The 18,455-nt window shown below is 29.9% G+C and overlaps 1 protein-coding gene across 2 annotated transcripts in view; it reads left to right on the top strand.

Annotated features, from left to right (window-relative positions):
- The window catches only part of d4 (double PHD fingers d4), a 96,294-nt gene that overhangs the window by 25,321 nt on the left and 52,518 nt on the right, over positions 1 to 18,455 (top strand). For both annotated transcript variants that reach the window (XM_035365532.2, XM_035365533.2), the window contains exons 3-4: positions 4,124 to 4,329; positions 17,132 to 17,201. In XM_035365532.2, the coding sequence (XP_035221423.1) occupies positions 4,124 to 4,329; positions 17,132 to 17,201 (276 nt within the window). The remainder of the gene's footprint in view (positions 1 to 4,123; positions 4,330 to 17,131; positions 17,202 to 18,455) is intronic.

Here is an 18,455-nt window from a genome sequence, read left to right as displayed (position 1 = left end):
TGGTGAAAGTGCTGTAGAGGCTCATAATTACCATTTATTATTAATTAAATGCATATTATAAATTAAATATATATCAAAGTATATCAGCTAGAGTAATTGGAAAACAGAATAAATATTTAAACTTTCCTAATATTAAAACATATAATTTGTAATAAAGTTAATCGTTAGAATCGCTTAAGAAACATAATATTTAGATTTAATAGAGAGAATTTTTAAAATTAAATTAGAACTATATACCTAAAATTACCATTGTATAGCTAAAACTATTATAAGAAGATTTGTTTATATTTGTATAGACAAGAAAACTAATTTAAGGTGCGTTACAAAACCGGTATTTGATAGGTTCATATATATATATATATACATAAAAAGGGCCTATTTCATGACTTTAGTCTGTCTAATAGCTCTTGGACAGTGAAAATTCGTTTTTTCCTTTCTTAAATTCCTAATCATTGTGACACGACAATTAGCCAGAAATTAATTAATTTCCATTCACTAGTATTTTCAAAAAAATCTTAACAGACAGTTTTACTCAAATAAGAACTCCACATAATACATCCCTCAAGAATTCCGAGTCCCACCCACTACCATAAATTACTTCACCCAAGTCTTACCGACTGATATTATTCAAAGCCCCCACTGCCGCTAAAATTTTCGGACACCCTACGCTTATGAGTCAGACACGAAGAGAACACTTTGCCAACTCCCCACTAGAAAGAATGTAAGTTACTTAATACCTTTTCTGGCCTTTATATCTTCATGTACATTCACTGTTCTTATTATATTTTTTATATTGTTTTTATATTATTTTTGATTTGTTTTTACAAAGTTTGTATTATTTATCTTATTTTGTAATCTTCTATGTTTATTTCAACTTTACTTTGAATTCTATTTCATAATGACAATTTCCAATGTTTAATTTTTACAAATAATATAGAACTCAAATCATAAACATGAGGGTGTCGGGGATGGTTACTCGAGTTTTTTTGGATTTCTCTACAGAAATTGCTTTTTACTCCAAATTGAATTGGCTAAAATGCTTCATAAGAATAAGTTCTTTGAGTATCAGTATTGGTTCGTAATCCCTTCTATTCGCAGAAATATTTGGCTTGACTAGAATTGCCGGTTTGGCTTTACCTTATAACTTGAGTAAAGACGAAACACCTTCGTATTTACGTATTTTTATTAATTATTGTTTATTGAACGGGAGTTGGTTTGTTCCCCTTGAAAAGTCAACTAATTTCCGATCAATGACAATAATTACATGTTTTTAATTTAATTTTTCCTTTTACAATTGAAATTTTGTTCTTCATGATGATTTAATTCCAGTCCCCATTAAAACATTATTAACATTTTACTTTCAAGTTACTTCAAAACATCTTTCAAAATATAACTTACCAGTATGGATTCACTCTTTTAAAATAATTCTACTTTAATTAAACTTAGGAGATAATATAATCAATTAATCAATATTGTTTAGGAAATAAATTATATGGGATATGACAGTTTGGGGATGTTTCACTACTTTTGGAATAAGAAATTGAGTGTTTATTGAAAATAATGTGGATTAATATTCTTAATGAAAACTTGAAAGTGTCTTCAAGAAAACTTATGCAAAATACATTCAAATTCAATCAGGAAAACAATCCTGAACATACAGCCCTAAATGTTTGCTTGTGTCTATTATACAACTGTTCTGAAGTTACCATCAAAAGCTGAGCTAAAAGTAATTCGTGGAACAAATAGAACCTTCTTAAATGAAAAATTAATTTAATCCATGCTAAAGCATGCGAAATGCTTATGGATACCCAACGAAATATTTGATGTCCCATTATTTTTGTGTGTTTATTAAATATAAGCTGTATTCGAAGTGTCAGGATACTTATGCGAGTTCTGTTTCTGAATTTTATGAGTATTTATTTTTTTATGAAATAATACATTTTGCATAACTTATTTGAAAACAAACAGGTTTGTTTTCTGGATTTGAAATCATACTACAGATTAACTGTAGTATGTTAAAGTCATACTAAGATACTACAGATTTCGCTGTCTCTTAAATGGTTCATTATTGAAGCATTGTCATCATGATGGGATACTTATGTTATATCATATTCATTTATTGCCACTTGTGGAAATTGGAAAATATTAATTGAAAAAAAAATTGCTTTTTGCGATATCCGAAAACTTTTAAATTAATGGCTATAATCATATAGCTTAGTTAGCATCTTTCATACACTGTTGGTGATGTTTCATGAAATTGGCAACTAATGGTATGTTGTTCCACTAAATTTTATATTGCTTCTATTATGCATTAAGGAAGGTAAACTTGAATTATATTAGTTTCATTATTTATGAAACTTAAGTCTATTTCTTGCATGTGCTTAAGGCTTATCTGAATCTCAATTAATTAAATTCCCATGTATACACTCGTGCAAAATTAAGAGAATTTGCAATTATGTCTATTTTCACAAAAATGTATTGAACCCAAGGTTCTACTTATGCTGCCAAAGAGTAATGCAAATATTCAGAATTGAATAGCACACATAGACAAGTCTGCAAAGCTGTGATTGTGGAGGAGATGTAAGTGCACAAGGAATTTTTAGCGATTTGTGTGCTCGTACTCCTTCAAGACCTTCGCCATGTTTCGCCAAGAGTTGGATATGAGTATGAAGTATGAGTAAAGTGAATATCCACAAACATATGGATGACGGAATGAGATGTGGGAACAGTTTTAGGATGCAATGTTAGGAATTTGTGGAAACAATTTTAGGACATGCTGAGAAAACTTGGATAAGGTCGACCAAGAGCCACAACTATGAATGAGGATTGTTATTTGAGACTTTCAGTACAGCAGCACACAACTGCTACAGCCTCACAGCTCTCTTGTGAGCTGTATGCTATCACTGCAACCCGAGTTTCTCAATCTGCAGTTGCTAGAAGGCTTCATGACATAAAAACATGTACCAGAAGATCCACTGTTTGCATACCACAGCACACAACAGAGCGTATTTAGAATGATGCAGAAAGCATGCACTTTGGACTAGATTCCAGTAGAGCACTGTGCTTTTTTTACATATGAAAGCCTCCATATACCCTCTCCCTATACATATGTGTTTGTGCTCCCCCAAATCAGTACTGTACACCACCATGATCATAATCAGACAAGAACAGTTGAAACTTCAGTGTACATTTCAACATAATAAATGTAAAAGAGAGCAGACTCCACAGCTCTGTTATGATATATTGAAACAAAAACAAATGTACTACACTCGAAAAGAAATGCTAATCAGAAAAATGGATGTTGAATTAATTCGAAAGGGAAAATCCACATGTATTGAAAACACATGTATGCTACGCACATATCTGGATAGCCACTTAAAATATTTTTTGGTGGAATTGTGCATTGCCACATTAATATTTTTCATTTCTTTATTCTTTGTAAAGTATAGATAACCTTTTGATCTTTATTTCACAATGTGATATTTTATATGAAAGATATAAAATTTTGAACTATTATGTTTATGATTAGGATAAATACAATTAAGACAGAATCTGCCTATGAGGCTAAAACTTACTTGTACATAAGTAAAGAAGTGTTAGGCTATGAGTGATTGAATTTTTGAATTGTATTTTTGAATATGCCTGATGAAAATAGTGCTTTTCATGAACATCAGCAGAAAAAGGTCAGTTTTTAGAATGTTAATTATAATTTTTATGAATTATGAATTCAACTTTACTTTCCGCGAGTGATCTGCAAACAGTGCATTACTTTTAAACCTTACTACATGTTCAAAACAGAATGTAATTGCTCTCCTAAAATGGCCTTGGTTATTGGCCAGCATAATAGTTACTTGGAAGTAGACAATACAGAACAATGTTGGTAAACTACTTAGTTGGTAATGTCAATTTTATGTGACTAACTGGTTTCTGGTTAAGCAGGTGTGTGATATATATGTAAAATATTGATTGTATTTTGTAATGCCATTGTTAAAGTCATGCTTATTATAATTGAAAAATAACTCACTCTTTATCTTGAAAATGGGGCAATTGATACAAAGCATTTAAAATTATTTTGTACCTTTTTAAGATTTTTGTCTTTTAATAAAAGAAATTTAATATGTAGAAAATCATCAATCAACTAACGAGAATTCAATGAGTGGAATACAAGAAGAAACCACTGATAAAGTAACTGAAGATTCAAAAGATTCCTGGTATAAAGATTTTGAAGAAACTGCAGAGCATTTTGATATGGGTGAAGTTGAAGATCCAGACACGGATGTTGAAGATTATGAAGAAACATATGTTCGTAAAAAGAAGAAAAAAATAAGAGTGAGTTTTCCATTTTTGTCATGTATAAATTTTATGAATTTATTCTTTGAGTCGTAATGTTATTTCAAAAGTATATATTAAAATCAGTTTTTGATTTAAAATAATTGTTACACATGAAATATTTTTTAAATCTTCATAAAATGAATACATAATTCAGGGCTATTGTAGGCCTTAAGAGGCCTTACAAATCCTTAGGTTTTTGTAAAATGATTTTTGACTTTTAAAAATCCTTAATTTTGGTCAGAATTTGCAAACAATCAATCCTTAATTTGCTCAGTTAACATTTCCATCCCTTTACCGTGACTGTCATTCTTAATGTGAATTAACATTTCAGATGAATGTTGAGTTTACTCCATGCAGCTCGTAACGCAGACATCTCAAATTGGCATTGTAAACAAAGAGGAACAACCAACCACCATAGAACAAAAGTTCTGGTGTGTCTTGTTGGTTGTTCATATAACCTTTTGAAATAGGCATCAACAACAAGAATATGGTCTCCTTTGCTGAAAATTATTTCTTAAACTTTGACCTTACAACCATGCTTTAAACTGCTATGATGGAAACATGACCTTCAGAAAAATCAAAGGTTGAATTTCATGATCATGGTTCCATCAACTAATATTGGGAAATTAAATTTTTTTTAATGGATTTGAATCAAAGCCAGATTTATACTTGATAAGGCCCAAAGCTATTTGAGATATGAAGCCCTTTACAAGTCTGTTATAATCTATTTTAATACCATTTATACTATATTTTAATTTTGGGGGCGGGGGCTAAGCTATAGCTTGTGTAGCTTATACATAAATCCAGCCCTGATTTGAATCAAAGATTTAAACAGAATCGTTGAAAAGTGAAAGGATGTTCTGAAAAAATTTGGCGATATTAGAGCAATCTAAATTTGGAAAGGGTCACATATTTAGTTGAAGAATTGGTCAATAAAGAAGTTTAAAAAATGTTGACAATGGTAATTGGCTGATGAAGCAATTTTTTATCAGACTGTAGATTCTAATAAGGCATATAAACCCTTGATTACTTTATATCTGCACACTTTCACAAAAACTGCTCTAATTTTTATATCTTACTTGCAGAATTACTTTTGTTATGACTTTTGTAATTTTTTGCAAAATGACTAAAAATTGTGGCCATTTGAAGATTAGCCATTAAGTTTGTATTTAGAGTGCTGAAATTCAGGTTATTTAATTTCATTCTCTTTATTTCACAAAAACAATCATTTCTGTAATGTGACCTCCCTATTATCCATTGCAAAATATTGCAGTTTTAAAATCACTTTGAATATGACTAAATTTGGATTCAATAATTTTTGAATTTCATGACAATTTTTTTAACAATTGTAATAGCATTATTATGATATTGTTAAAATAACAATAGTGTATATATATTTTTTTTTCAGAAAGTATTATTAAATTTTTTTTAAAAATTGTGTCTGTCTGTCATGTATGTCTGTCAATTTTTTATATTTTTTAAAAATTGTGTCTGACTGTGTTAAACTGTCTTTACCTTTCATTTTGAGGATTTAAATATCTTGATTCTGAAAGTTAAATAAGATAATAAATATTATAAAGCAGAATTTGTTAATTAATCTTTATAACAAAAACAAATGACCTATTTCAATTATGTCCAAAATTAATTTGTTCTAATTTTTATGTCTTTTCCAATGTAAGTCTTTTGGTATACTTAAATATGTGTTGCGAAATTCATATTGTTGCTTAATAAGTAATTTATAGGTTCGAAAATCTGAGCCGACACCTTTTAAAAAACCAACATGTATTTTTCACGCCATTTCTTATTCTACAAAATCTTAAATACAACTAACTATCAAACAGAAAAGCAGACGTAGACGTAATGCATCTGGGCATGTGATCCTAGTGACAGACGAATTCTTTAGGGTTGTCACAGAAAGCAGTGTGTCGCCACAATTCTCCTACCTTTTGTATGGATGGCTACACACTCAAAACATAAAACTTACATCAATATAAATGAGGGTTATATAACAAAGAAAATTACTTAAAACTTAAATCATATTACTTGAAAACAAAATTAATACAACAATAATAGCACAACAAAATAAATCATAATAACTCAAAGACGTGAATTACAATATTCGTGATTTTACAACTCTACCACTACTGGTGGTGAAAGGAACTTGATCATTTTGAGTATTATATATTATCCAGTTCCACTCTAAACAATCTCAGTATTGGTGTCAAGAATTATTACTTTTTACAAGAGGAACTCGTATGTTGCCATCTCGACCAGGGATCACCTGAATAACGCATGCTAAATTCCAATATGCATGTTTTTTATTTTGATCCTCCAGCAAGACAATTTTTTCTACAGAGAGAGGTTTATTTTTGTAATTTCTGGTAGACTGCTGTCTTAACTGCCCTAGATACTCAGAGCGAAATGTAACTCTTAACAATTCTCTCATTCTCTGGATCCTAGTGACAGACGAATTCTTTAGGGTTGCCACAGAAAGCAGTGTGTCGCCACACATATGATGCTTTCTTACCAAGGTTTTTTTTAAAAAAATCTCTTTCTTATTTCTGCAAAGTTCTCTAAAAATCCAGAAAAGTATATAAGAAGGGAAAAGTGTAATAATGGTATTAAAACAAAATAGATTTGTTTTGCAGGAAGCCTGTGGTAAGTTTTTCATGTTGTTTGGAGTATTCTGTGAAAAAAAGCTATAAAAAAAATTATCCAAATTATCTACAGCATTTCCTTATTATCAATGCCCTCCATTATTTAAACAGTGCCAAGAGCTCTCTTGTTAACAGACTTACCAAAGCAGCAACCCGATTCATAGCTTTTTTTCATGATGAACAAACGTGTTCAGAATTTCCGGCTATGTGGCAACAGTTAAAAGAGTTCAGCCTAAGGTTGCCTCTTTCATACAGTTCAGTAACAAGAAGGTCTTGATGCTATTTTAATCAAGAGGCTGTAATAATAAGGAAGTATATTTTCTACTTTGTGATTCTAATGTCTTTCTCTTGACATGTTTCTCTTCTTTTATTTTGTTACTGTCATTAGTAAAAAAGTATTGAAAATTGCAATTGATTCTCATCTTGTCATATGGACACACAGTCGTAGAAAGGAATTTCTGTTTAAAAAGATATTAAAAATTGACAATTTAAAAAATTCATTTTATAAAGCATAATTATTGTATCATGTCATAAAGTTTTCTGAATTTATTCACGATTTTAAAATTACTGAAAAACAAGATAAGTAATTTCTGCTTGCGTACCAAAGCAGCAGAAGCCTTACTGAATACACAAAGTTTTAAAAAGTGAAGTTGATCGACAAATAGATGAGCTGTTATAGCTGGGACTAATTATTGAATTAGAAAGGGAATGTGCTCATCGAATAGTTGTGTGTCAAAGAAAGACAAAACTGTAAGATTATATGCCGTTACCTGAATTACAAACTGAAATTGATGCCTTTTGAATCAAAAATGCAACAAATCTAATTTATCAAGTGTCAAAAGTCTAATTATGTCCCTTTGATTTATCTTCTCAAAGGATACTGTCTAATACAACTAAACCGTGAGTGCGAACACTTCTTTTCTTTTGTGACATGCCAAGGACAATATGCTTTTATGGTTCACCCTTTGGATTAAGAATGCTGCCGTAACTTTTCAGAGGACTGTGAACAGAGATTTGCCACAAAACATAAGACTATGTTGAGTCTTATATTGATGACGTGATTTAATCACATAATTATATTTTCTCAGTTATTGAAATATTATTGAAAAATTTTCTAATGGTATATATTGTGAAGATATCATGATCTGGTGAATGTCACACCTTGCACACTTTAGCGTAACCAGCATGTGCTTTCTCCTCTGTGCCACATGACACTGAGTCAGAACAGGCATCACAAGAAAGGAATGCCATAATAGCTCTATATGAGTTATATACATATGCATATTTATGGATTCATACTGTAAATAAAGTGCTGTCCTATACTATGTATGTATGATTTATAGAATTACCCACATCATGTACATGTCAAGAACCTGCATTATGGTGAAGTCTCACATCTGATTTATTTGCTTGTGGTTTATATTTTTCTAAATTTCTTTTCTTTTGGTTTTTTTTCTTTTTAATAGGGAAATCTTTGTAAAACTGTAATTTTGAGAAATCTCTACTAAAACATAGGTAGAATCTTTCCTCTGAAAGTATATTTTTGGTTTTAGTATCTATTTAATGCCATTATGCACAGTTAAATTAAAGTTTGTTGTAAACTCTATGTTATTAAACCCTTTTTGTTGCATTTCATCTCATAATTTCTATAAATATATAATAAATTGAATTTGCAATTAGTTTCATTGGATATAAAATGATATGTTGATTATAGTCATATTTATATGCATATATTTCTTAAACACACATTTTTTTGCTTTTTTATAAGAGCCAGATACTTACTATATTACTAATTTCAGTATTATTGTTTCACCTAGTTAGTTGTCATTTCCTAGAGATAATGCAAATCTGAATTTAAGGGCAAATTAAAATTTAGTGTGTGTTAAATCGAGGCAAACACTGTTATATTTAATTTTCAATGATTTTTAATAGCAAATAATGTTGTTTGATAGACATGCATAAATTAATGTGTGCAGTGTATTGTGCTTTCTCATGGCTGTTTCTCATGGATGTTTAAAAAAAAGCACTTTTCTTTTTGTCTACAAAATGACATAATCATTGATAATTTATTTTCTTTTTCACAATTTTATATTTTTATCATCCTATAATAAAGGATACTTTTAGCTTAAGACGAGCAGTTTTCATAAAAGTGCCAGTACCACTATGCAAGCAGAATTCAACTTTGCTAATGTGATTAATAAAGCAACATCATACTTAGTATTGGATGCTGCTTAAATGGTGTGGTGTTCAGATAACAGCTCCAGCTTCTTTCTGAAAGTGGTCGTTTTAAATTTAAAAATAAAGGTTCATAAAGATCTTTAAGAGCACCATTGTTAAGCTTTCTGTCTGAAATTGAAAACTTTGAAAACTGGGTGGCATACATATAGATACAGCCACTTTTATTATAGGGCATAGTTACGCAGTGTTTCTGTACTCAGTGTATAGTCTATTTGCATTTCATACATTAGTTAATCATGTTTTTTTACATATAAATAAAATATTGCTGTAAATAAGTAAAAAGAACCTGTATTATGAGAAAAGTTCTTGCTGAATTGAATTAACTGCCTTCTGAAACTTAAAAATTTAATTTTTCAGTAAGATTGATGAAATGCAAAGTTACAAGAAGCATAAAAATTGAATCAGTAGTTTATTTTGATCATTATTTCACAAATTGCTAAGGGAAGAAAACAAAGATTTATTTTATTATTGGTACTAAATTTCATCCATAATAAAATAAAATTCTGATAATGTGTACATCATTGTAACCAAGATTTATGTGAATAAGAAAAAATAGTTAGATTTTAGGTCGTCTTTCCAAGTGTAATTACAGTATCACTGGTTCCGTTTGTTTTTATTTTTTGAGTAACATTAAATAACTACTAAAACATACTCTTGCCTCTTGAATTACTTAATCAGGATCTGTAGAATATATAAAAACAATCATATACAAAGGAAACCATGAAATAGCAAGGGAAAATATATGATTGAGAGGAAGAAAAGGTAAATGGGAGGGGAATATTTTGGGAAATTCAGGAACTTTTTTTGTAAAAATCCAACAAAATACAGTACAAAGTCCGAAATCAGGACGTCCATTATCCGGAATGATCTAAAATCTGGACCTCAAAGCCACAAACACTTTTTTTTTTTTTTTTTTTTTTTTTTTTTTGTATGCTTTATGCACGTGCATTTGATTTTTCCTTCCATAATAAAACGTGTGGAGATTTTCACTTAAAAATTACGATTCTTAATTTCACTTACGCACTAAATAAAATACCTCGTTATGGAAAAACAATCATGGAAGCATAAATGTGTGAGATTAATAATTTGGCTTCGTAGCCGAGTATCTGCTTGGCATACATCTCAAACCGAAACATTCATTTATTTTATATCCCTGAAGCCAACCTGGCGAGTCATTATTTATTATATTTTGCTTTCATCATTGCATGTTTATCAATACATGACATCTTCAGTAATAACTCATGCAGTAATAACTCATATCTAAACTTTTTTTTATATTAGGAATGGAATAACAAGAATATGGAACCTTTTATGCTAACATTATGCTTGGGGATGATTATAGATTTTTAAATGCTCTAAGAAATGTTAATGAGGAAAATTTCAACAAAACTTTCTTTTCATATGCTAAAAATAGATTTTGTTAATGAAACTCATAGGCCAAAAGATTACATTTAGTGCTACGGCACCAGATGACAGAATTTAGGGAAGACGAAATTTTTGGAATTTGGGAAAGCTACCTGCAGTCAAGTCACAATGGGGTGCTAAACACTCTTCTGTTGTGACAACTGCTTGTACTCTCTGCCTGTGTCCTAACAATGATTACTCCTTAGCGACTTTTTGACTTTAGCTTAACAGCTTTTCCTTTTACCTTTAGCAAAAGCTTCTTCTCTCAATTATTTCAATTTTCATTAATGATGATCTGGAGGTAATTGCAATTTATTACAAAGGTTGTCACATTCTTGCCACTAGATGGCGGGCATCTCTTCCTTTACCTTTTCTGTAATTAAGTTCTGGGAACGAGACTAGATTGGAAACGCTCTGAGGAGCGTAAAGACGAAACTTCAGAGAACTAAAATATACTGGCTTAAAATAACTATCACCTACCTTGTAAATAGTGTATATTAGTGTCTTATTTCAATAAATAATTAAAAGACAAGATGGCCTACTAATTCTAATAGAAACTCTTACTGGAAAACGTGATTATTAGAAGCCTGGCGTTACGAACACTGAAGATGCAGCAGGTAAGGAATTTTACATTAATTTTATTGTAAATAGAAGAACCTGATGCAACAAAGGTACTCCATAACCAAACGCTTTGATCTAAGCAGCAAAATTAAGGGATGGAAAGTTTTTTATGATTTAGGGAAAGCACTGGGATCCAAAGTTTAGGTGCAATGAAAGTTAAGAACTTAGAAAAGTGCTTTATAGCAAAATTTAGGATCCGTAAAGACTGCACCAGGCGGTATCTAGCGCCATCCCTAGAAAAGGCCTTAAGTATATGTGGGAGTTTATTTATTCAGCACTCGGACTAGTTTTAAACATGAGCAAGAAATAAACGTAGGTATAGTAAATAATAAACTAATACAATTCAGGCTTAATTCAGTACGCAATAGGAGCAAGACAAAATTTAATGAAACAACTTGACTTTCGTCGCCAATCTTGTGATACACAGCCAATAATGTATAACAGACGCTATTAACATAGGCTAAAATTATCTTTACTGATTCTAAGGCATTTCAGTTAATGTAGCAGACTGCACTGCTCCCTAATCTTCTAATTTGATCCAGCTTATTTTTTTGCAGACTTATTATTATGGCAATTTTATAAAAATTAAACTTGAACTATTGATTATGTCAAAAAGAGTTTCCAATTCTGGAGTTGCCAAAGGATCTACAAAGTGAAACCATGTTTCGATGTCCATTAAACAAAAAGTGGAATTACTGCAAAAAATGGATAAAGGCATATCCGTCTAAAAATTGGAAGTTTTTAAAAGTATGGCATTGGAAAGTCAACTGTATATAGCATAAGAAAAAGGAACTTTTTGAATTTTTGGTGGAAGCAACTTAAACAACTTACATTGAAAGAAATGTTTAATAAAGTAAACAAATAAATATTAAGCTTTTTTTTTTTTTTTTTTTTTTTTTTTGTAAATTTTGATTTCCTTTAGATCATAATTGTTCTTTATTTCATAAATTATGATTTCATATTTTTAATTGTATAATTTCTGCATGCCATCTTACCAGATTTAAACTGATGATCTAATATCCGGAAAAATCCCAAATCTATAATCGCCGAAGTCCCGACGAGTCTGGATTTTGTACTTTTTAGTGTATTTTATATTAAAAATGACATATCCAATGGTGAAGTTCCTTTTAGGGTAATTTTTATGCTCTTAAATGCAGAAAAGATTAAATAAATATACTGTTTACAAGATACTCTGCTGTAAAGTTTTCCTTAAATTTAATCCCTATATTAATTCAGTTGTTGCGTTCTGTGCATATGTGTGTGGTTTAGTAACACTACTAGCAATTAAAAGAAATGCTGGAATTGGAAATTTGAATTTATTAATGTTTTTTTGCCCCATGCTCTGGTCTGTGCAAGTGGTGTTTTTAATGAGCTATCCCTATTCATCATGGATATGAAGCTTGCTCCTTGCATGGAGTGTAAACAAATTAGCTATAAGATGTGTTTAAATTGGAATTTAACATCTGATAAGCTATGGACAAATATATTTTCTTATGCTAACTCCATCAACTCAGAATTAATCTTAAAAATCACCATAATATGTAACCAAAAGGAGGGATTAATCTAAAATGAAAAATTTATCGATTCATTAGCTGTGTTTACTACAAAATGAGAATACTAAAATGTATGCAGAAAATGCTAAATAACTTCAATAATAAAATTTAAGGTTTAGATTAAAAAAAAAAAAAAAAAACTGCTCTCAGAACCAATTTTTTTTTCACATTTTGTTTTCATGTACACATTTAATTTTTTTTTTTAAATTGAAAAACATGATATTGCAATTAAATTGTTTTGTAACTTTTATATTGCATCTTGTATTTACTTATTTATAAAATTAAAGCATGCCGTGAGAAAAATGTTTTATTTTTATTCGCATTTTAAATCTTTGATCAGAACGTGAACGTGATTAATTTTAAATCTTTGATCAGAACGTGAATTTAATGCTTTATTATTTATCTAATCAAAATCACTAGAAAAAAATCCTTTTTTAAATTTTAAAGCTTAGTGTTAGCTTTAGTGTTACATTGTCAGCATACAATAAAAAATTTGGAAAAGTACTTTAGTTATTAGATGGAATATTTTTATTAGACAATTTTCTCAGCGTATTATAGCTTTTTATGTATTGCTGATATATGCTTCATTAATAGTGCTTTTTATTCCATTTTAAAATACTCTTCAATGGCTGAATGACTGAAGCTGCAAAATACTGGTTGTTTGTCCTGGCTTTGATTCCCAGTGACTTAATGGGCTTGATGCATTGTTTTTATAGTGTTCTCCAACTGTACTATAATAATCAGTCATTTTTTCATTGATATAAATCTTATAGATCTTATAGATGAAATAAATCTTTATAGATATCCTTGATCTTAAGCAAATGGCTCATGTGTGATTTTATATTGTTAATTCAGTCCAATTCGATTCATTTTTAAAGTATTCTTGTCATGACTCTTGCTTACATCTGTTCATTTCTGCTGCAAATTTTTCATCACTAGTTTTCACATGATATTGGTTAATTATCATTGCTAACCATTGGAAAAAATTTCTACCATATTCTCCAAACATTTCTAGTATTTTTAATTATATCTAGCATTTCTGCAGTTTCATATTTATGTTCTTCAGTTATGGAGTAAAATTAGAAAATTATTTTGATTGACTGTTATGAAGTATTAATATGAGCTCTCAAAATGTTATAATTTTAGGACTTCTTAGCTTTATAATTTAATTAATAATTTTATTCAGAAGTCTTCTGCTCTAACTGAAGTTTAAAACTATATTTCATTTTTTCATTTTGCTGCCTGAATAAATTTTAAAGATTTATGCTGGTTAAAATTAAGATGTTTTATTAGTGAATTGAAATTCATATTGAATAGATTTTGAATTTTTATTTCAGAAAATAGAAGATGGTTCTCAGAAATGTGTAGAGCATCACATTCTTTTTTAATCAAAGTTGCACTCACAATGTGAATAAAGGGCTAATTATTTGTACTGTTCTATTGTTTTGTATTTCAAAGAGATTGATTTTGTATTTTAAAGTAGTAGTGCAACAAAAGGAAATAATTCTTTAAAGCTGTTGATTAATATCCTTAAAGAATAATTAAATTTCTATCAGAAACAAGGGACTACATACATCCTTTAAATATAAATTTGTCTTGTTTATTGCATTTAAAGAATAATCATGTTTTATTGAAAATATAAGTATTAGATATAACTGGAAATCTTAAGGAATCGCACTGACTTTCTAGTCCTTCTTTCATACTCTTTTAAGCTACATTTTTAAGGTATCTGCCTCCTGCATTTGGAGCACTTTTTTTAAAAAACAAATAATACTTATTAAATATATATTTATTTAGTCAAAATTTGATATCAAATCATGAAAATAGTAAATTTTTAGGAACATTTTCATAATTTTTCAAATAGATGCAGTTTTATGCAAATTTTTAGGAAAATTTAGTATTTGCGTTAGATATCATATATTTGCCCCCACTTTATGTATTTTGATTTCACTTATATTCTATGTTACTACAACCCAAATCTGTGTTATTAGCTAAAATTTTTATGATATTTCTACAATTTACTGAAATATGTGAAATTGCATTGAAAAATGTTTTTTATAAAATATTTCTTATTATTTTATATAGAAATGCTTATAAACGAATCACATTAATAAATAGAACTTAGATTTTAACTTAAAACCTAGTGAACACTGTAATAAAATTTCACAAAAATATCTTTAAAACAATTTGAGTAGCTACATTTCTTGTATGTAAAAACACTAAAAAAATTGGTTTTCCAGAAAATGCATTTAAAGATTTCACATTAGCAGGAAAACTGTTCTGTTGTGTTTACACTCTTAGAATCTCTACACATTTGTACATCAAATCCACCTTGTTTTCATACTTAAGTAATTTTGATTTCCTATTTCCTTTTTAATAATTTTCTGGTTATTTTGGAAATGAGTGACAAATGACATTTTGAGTTCTTTATTCTTTCGTTATCAATTCCAAAATAATTTTTAATCAGTTCTTGTTAATTGATATACCTAAGTGTTCAAACACAGGAAGTAATCCAAGACATCCTGAATTAAGAATGAAAACCATTATATATACACACAGCATTTTAACTGTGTCAGCAGAAATGACAGACACGCAACATTCAGTGATGTAGGGCCACGACGTTGCCAGGTGCCATTCACAGAAACATCACGAGCTGTACTTTTCTTTAAAGTTCTAATTTTTTGGCAGCTTCTTTTATGTTCTGATCAGATGCATATTGTACAGCTTCTAACAATTTGCTTTTATGCTGCCTAAATGCTGTTTTTAGTATGAATGGCAAGTTCAAAGTAAACAACTTTTTATCAAATGTATAACCTTTTAATCCAAGCACCAAGAAAGAATTAAAAATATTTTTGTTTCTATTTTGGGGAGTTGAAGAAAATGCTTCTATAAATCTACATTTGCATTTCAAGCTAAAGTTTAAGCAAAGTTCAAATTTTGAATCTTCTACTGATTGCAAGAAAGTTTCAAAACACACTGGACAGCAGAGAATAAAAAAGATAGAAGCTAATGTTGCAATATCAAATATTCTATTTCCTTTTATGTCTTGAATATTGTTTCCAGTCATAACATCTGTAAGTGCAAAAGTTTCTAATTTGGATGAGATTCCAGGTGTCACTTTATCACAAACAGTTTGAGTTCCAATTGTATAGAGATTACCATAAAAAAATCGCTTTTTACTTTTCTTATCAAAATAATGCAACAAATGTTCAGAGGAAAATAAACACAAGAATTAAAGAGCAAAATGTAAAAATTAAACAAAAATAAAGCATGAATTTCAGTGTAGGAAATAAAGAACAAGCATAGAAGAAATGTAAACAAAATTGCAATGTTGTTGTCCCAGTTCAAAAAAATTAAGTGAAATAATTATTACCAGAAACAAAAAAAAAAAAAAAAAAAAAAGTACTTAGAATTAAAATGAAATAAATGGTTTAGCACAATTTTCACACAAACAGGTTTAAAAAAAAAAATGCTGATAATACCGTTGTTTACCTTTAAGTTGAGCCTCTTAAATGGTGCTTCCGGTCTTTCTGTTTTCACTTCAGGTGCAGTTAATTGGGTATATCTTCTCTTCTAATTATCATTAAAAAATTGGAATCCTAGAAAACTGCTCTTTTAAACTGGGCAATTAAAAAAAAATTCAAAATTTTCCCCCAAAATCGTCTTTACCATATTACATCTTTTGAATCGCTGCTGGTTATTCGACGACTGTTATGGCCACAAAACCAACAAATAATTTTTTTTCCCAGACATTTTTCTATGAAAAAAGTCGACATCTATAGGTAATTGCATCATTTAATTTGCATTTTTACATCATACTTTTTGCAGAATAGCTTGAAAATATTTTATCTTGACTGTAGAAAATTTCTTGCAGACAAAACTCTGTGTTTTGATGCAAGTCTTTACCCCCTCTCCGAATGATAAATTATTTTTAAAAACTCGCATTTAAATAGCCTGTACTACTACAATTAAAGATTTTATGCTTCCATCTTGGACCTAACTCTTTTCTCACAAAAAGTTTGCAGAATGTAAAATGGGAAAATTTTACATTTTGTTTCTGAGCATTTTTTGCTTTCCTTTCTTTATTTATTGATGAATTTTTCTATAATTTGTATTTAAACTTGTTTTGTATCTTCCCCCCCCCCCAGAATTTTGATTTTCAAATAGTGCTACAGTTTCAAAGTGGAGTTTCTGTTCTATGCTTTCATTGCTACTGTGTATTTATTAGGATAGGCGTTGTTTGAAATTCTTTTTTTTTTTTTTTCTATAAGTTTGTAATTAGAAATATTAATAAAGAAATTTAAAAAGTAAAAAACAATGTTTCAGAGTAGTAGAGGAAGAAAGAGAGCTGATCGGTATGACTACACTGACTTGGAAAAGCCATATGTCTGTGAAAGTAAGTCTTTAAATGATATATTTGCTTTATAAAAAGATTTATATTAGTTGTAGAAAATAGGTTTGTAAATCAGTTAAAACATTTTTTGAAGGTGTATTTAAAAAAAGTTTTTTAAATATGCGATTTATTATAAGACCATTCATTGTTTGTGTAAATATCTAGTATTTGTTCAATATAAAAATTTTTATGCTAGAGATATCCCAGATTTAGTTTTACTGAATTGATTAAAAACTTGTCTGCAAATTATGCTTCAATAATGCTTAGTTCCTTAAATGTAGCCATGGATTTCCACTTATGCCCCAATTTTTTTTTTTTTTTAATAAACATTTTGTGTGTTACCTTTGTTTATTAAGCATCATGCTCTTCGCACTTAAATCATAAAATTCAGTTCGACAGCTATATCACAAAATAATTTTTAAATGAGCATATCTTTAGAATTTCCAATACACAGTTTTGTGCGCTAAAGATACACCCCCAGGAAACAGAAATTCATTGCCATTGTGATGGTAATGCACAAGGTGTTCCAGGCATACTGCCATGCATTGTTCCATGTGGTTTGGGGTCAGGTGTTGAGGGCACCCATTTTGCTGATGCTTTCTATTATTGAAGAACGTTGTGTATGATCTTGTGAGCTCGTACATGTCCGATTCCAAGTTTTCCTGCAACTTCATTGATAGTAATATGCCATTTCATCTTAACCATGTCATCCACCATCTTCACATTTTTATCTGTAGTGGCTGTCAGTCCAGGTCTCAGTTTGTCCAGCACTTGCTGACATCCCTCACTGAATTCACGGCACCATGTCCGGTCCATTTGTTTTGACATCGCATTTGGCCATAAACAGTTATGGATTTCTGCTTCCGATACTGCACATGCCCATTCATAGCAGACAACTGCTCTCACTTCCTCCTTTGACCACAAATTCAAAACACACCTTCACTCTATATCTACCAGGACCAGATTGAGTGGAGAAGCTCCTCTCCTTTTTGCGTAGGCACTGCAACAGCTCCATCTGCTTGATCACATTCAAACGATTCCCTAATGGTGTATGGGTGTCTTTCACATTCTACCACTGCCTTATTCCTCTGTTGCTGTTTGATTTCCTGGAGAAACTTATTTTCAGACTGTCTCTCGTACATGCATACATGAACACAACCACCCATCCACACATTCATGCATATATGCATTTCTGAATCTGGTCCTGATAACAGAAGACTACAGAATATTTCTTTTTGGACAATGCAAAAACATATG

This window comes from Stegodyphus dumicola, chromosome 2 (assembly GCF_044657685.1).
Source record: "Stegodyphus dumicola isolate Sdum_Otavi_A_Nest chromosome 2, ASM4465768v1".
Lineage (NCBI taxonomy): Eukaryota > Metazoa > Arthropoda > Arachnida > Araneae > Eresidae > Stegodyphus > Stegodyphus dumicola.
This window is presented reverse-complemented; position numbering and strand designations above follow the sequence as displayed.